This window comes from Olea europaea, unplaced genomic scaffold (genome assembly GCF_002742605.1).
Source record: "Olea europaea var. sylvestris unplaced genomic scaffold, O_europaea_v1 scaffold21239, whole genome shotgun sequence".
Lineage (NCBI taxonomy): Eukaryota > Viridiplantae > Streptophyta > Magnoliopsida > Lamiales > Oleaceae > Olea > Olea europaea.
This window is the reverse complement of record NW_019239199.1, coordinates 1-1,860: the sequence shown is the minus strand read 5'-3', so window position 1 is coordinate 1,860 and position 1,860 is coordinate 1. Positions and strand designations below refer to the sequence as shown.

General features: G+C 42.1%; 1 protein-coding gene across 1 annotated transcript; it reads right to left on the bottom strand.

The window, feature by feature from the left end:
* Window positions 1-6: 6 nt before the first annotated feature.
* On the bottom strand, window positions 7-1,153 carry LOC111380303 (lysine-rich arabinogalactan protein 19-like; the record flags this gene model as incomplete). Its single annotated transcript, XM_023003828.1, has 1 exon — window positions 7-1,153. A coding segment is annotated over exon 1 (783 nt), but the record flags the coding sequence as incomplete, so codon positions are not given.
* Between the last annotated feature and the right edge of the window lie 707 nt (window positions 1,154-1,860).

Here is a 1,860-nt window from a genome sequence, read left to right as displayed (position 1 = left end):
CAATACCATATTTGGTGATGGTGCTGGTGTTGTTTCCTCAGTGTCTTGAACTGTAGTAGGTGGTGCTGGAGGGCTCCGGACAGTTGGTGCAGGTGCTGGTGCATGATGATGCCTATGTCTGTGCCTGTGCTTGTGCTTCCTTTTCTTGTGCATGCCAGGCGCTGGTGCAGGTGAGAGAACCAAATCTGGTGCTGGAGCTGGTGATGCGATAGGTGGCGGCGGTGGAGGTGCTGGCACTGGCGCTGGTGGTGGCGTAGGTGGTGGAATTGGTGGGGGTATCGTGGGTGAGGGAGCAGGTGCCTTTATTGCTGGGGCTGGTGTTGGTGGTGGCTGTTGGGAAGGTGCAGGGGATGACTGTGGTGGAGGTACAGCTGGTGGAAGTGCTGGCGGTGAAACCACTGGTGGTGGAAGTACAGCTGGTGGAAGTGCTGGTGGTGAAACCACTGGTGGTGGAGGTACAGCCGGTGGAAGTGCTGGTGGTGGAGATGGCAATGCTGGTGGCTGTGATGGACTCGCTACTGGATTTGTCAGAGGTTGTGATGGTGGGACTTGAGGTGGCTGATTAGTTGGGTTGGAAGTCGGTGCAGCTGTAGGTGGTGATGACATTATAGGGATGGTTGACGGAGTCACTGCACTTGAAGCAGGATGTGTTGCTGCTGCTGGTGTCGTAGTCGGTGGAGGGGTTGAGGACGGCATGCTAGTAGGTGAAGCTGCTGGTGCTTGGGCATTGGCAATGACAAACATAATGCAGAAGCAAGTTGAAACATAAAACCATGAAGACACTGCCATTTTGCAGAGGTAGATATGGTGAGAACAATTTGCACTTTTATATATATAACTCAGGATTTCAGAAATATTAGAAGCTTCAAAAAAGGTTCGTATTTTGTAAGAGGAAATGTAGTTTTCTTAGGAATGAAACATCTTTTCTACTTTTGCATCTTTGTCAATGGGGAAAGGTTACTCGCTGAGATCATACGTGGTGTACGCAGTATTGGACACACTACAAATGAGATGTCAAGTTCTTTTTCTTTCCTAATGTCATCTTCTAATCTTGTCCAGTACTCATCGTACCAAAAAAAGTCGAAAAGGCTTCAAAATTCTGAATCGTGGGACTCATCAAGCTTGGAATTCTTTTTCAGTCTTGTTCATCTGTTTCTATGACTCTATCAGACAACTCCCTGTTTAAGGTATGATGAAAAATTATGATATAGTACCCAGTAATCATTCTAGAATACTATTTAATAATCTTTATTCTACGTCTGCGCATTATATTAAACCACATTTAGATGATGTGGTTGGTTGAGAAATCCATACATGAATGAAGGTTTGAGGATTTTCCTTAAAAGCAAAGTTAATGCAGTCTCCTTAACATTGCTAAAAATAAATAATGGCTGAAAGTGTAAGGCCCATTAAGGGATCTTGATTTTACAATATAATTACATTTGCCAACCATGATTTCTTGAAGAAAATCTTAAATTGAGAAAAGAGACGAACTTCTAATGATCCACAGTCGATATGTATATGATAACGCAAAAATACGAAATTTACAAATCACCTTCTAAGCCTTGTGCTTATTTTACCATATTGCTAAGCTAAAGGTTAATGAGAAATGGTGTTTTCGTATTTTATGAACTTAAAAGAGGTTATCTTGTGTTTCTGAAAACTCTGGCTGGGCCTAATTTATGAACAAATTTTTATCACTTGTTTGAGCTCATTTTTCTATCAAAATACATTCTTAAACAGTTATTTGACCTTATTTCAAACATACATTCTTTAATAAAAGGCTTTGTTCTTTGGAAGATCTATCTCGTGTTTGGTATTGCATGGTTCCACTCTGCAAGAACTCGAACAAATATAGAA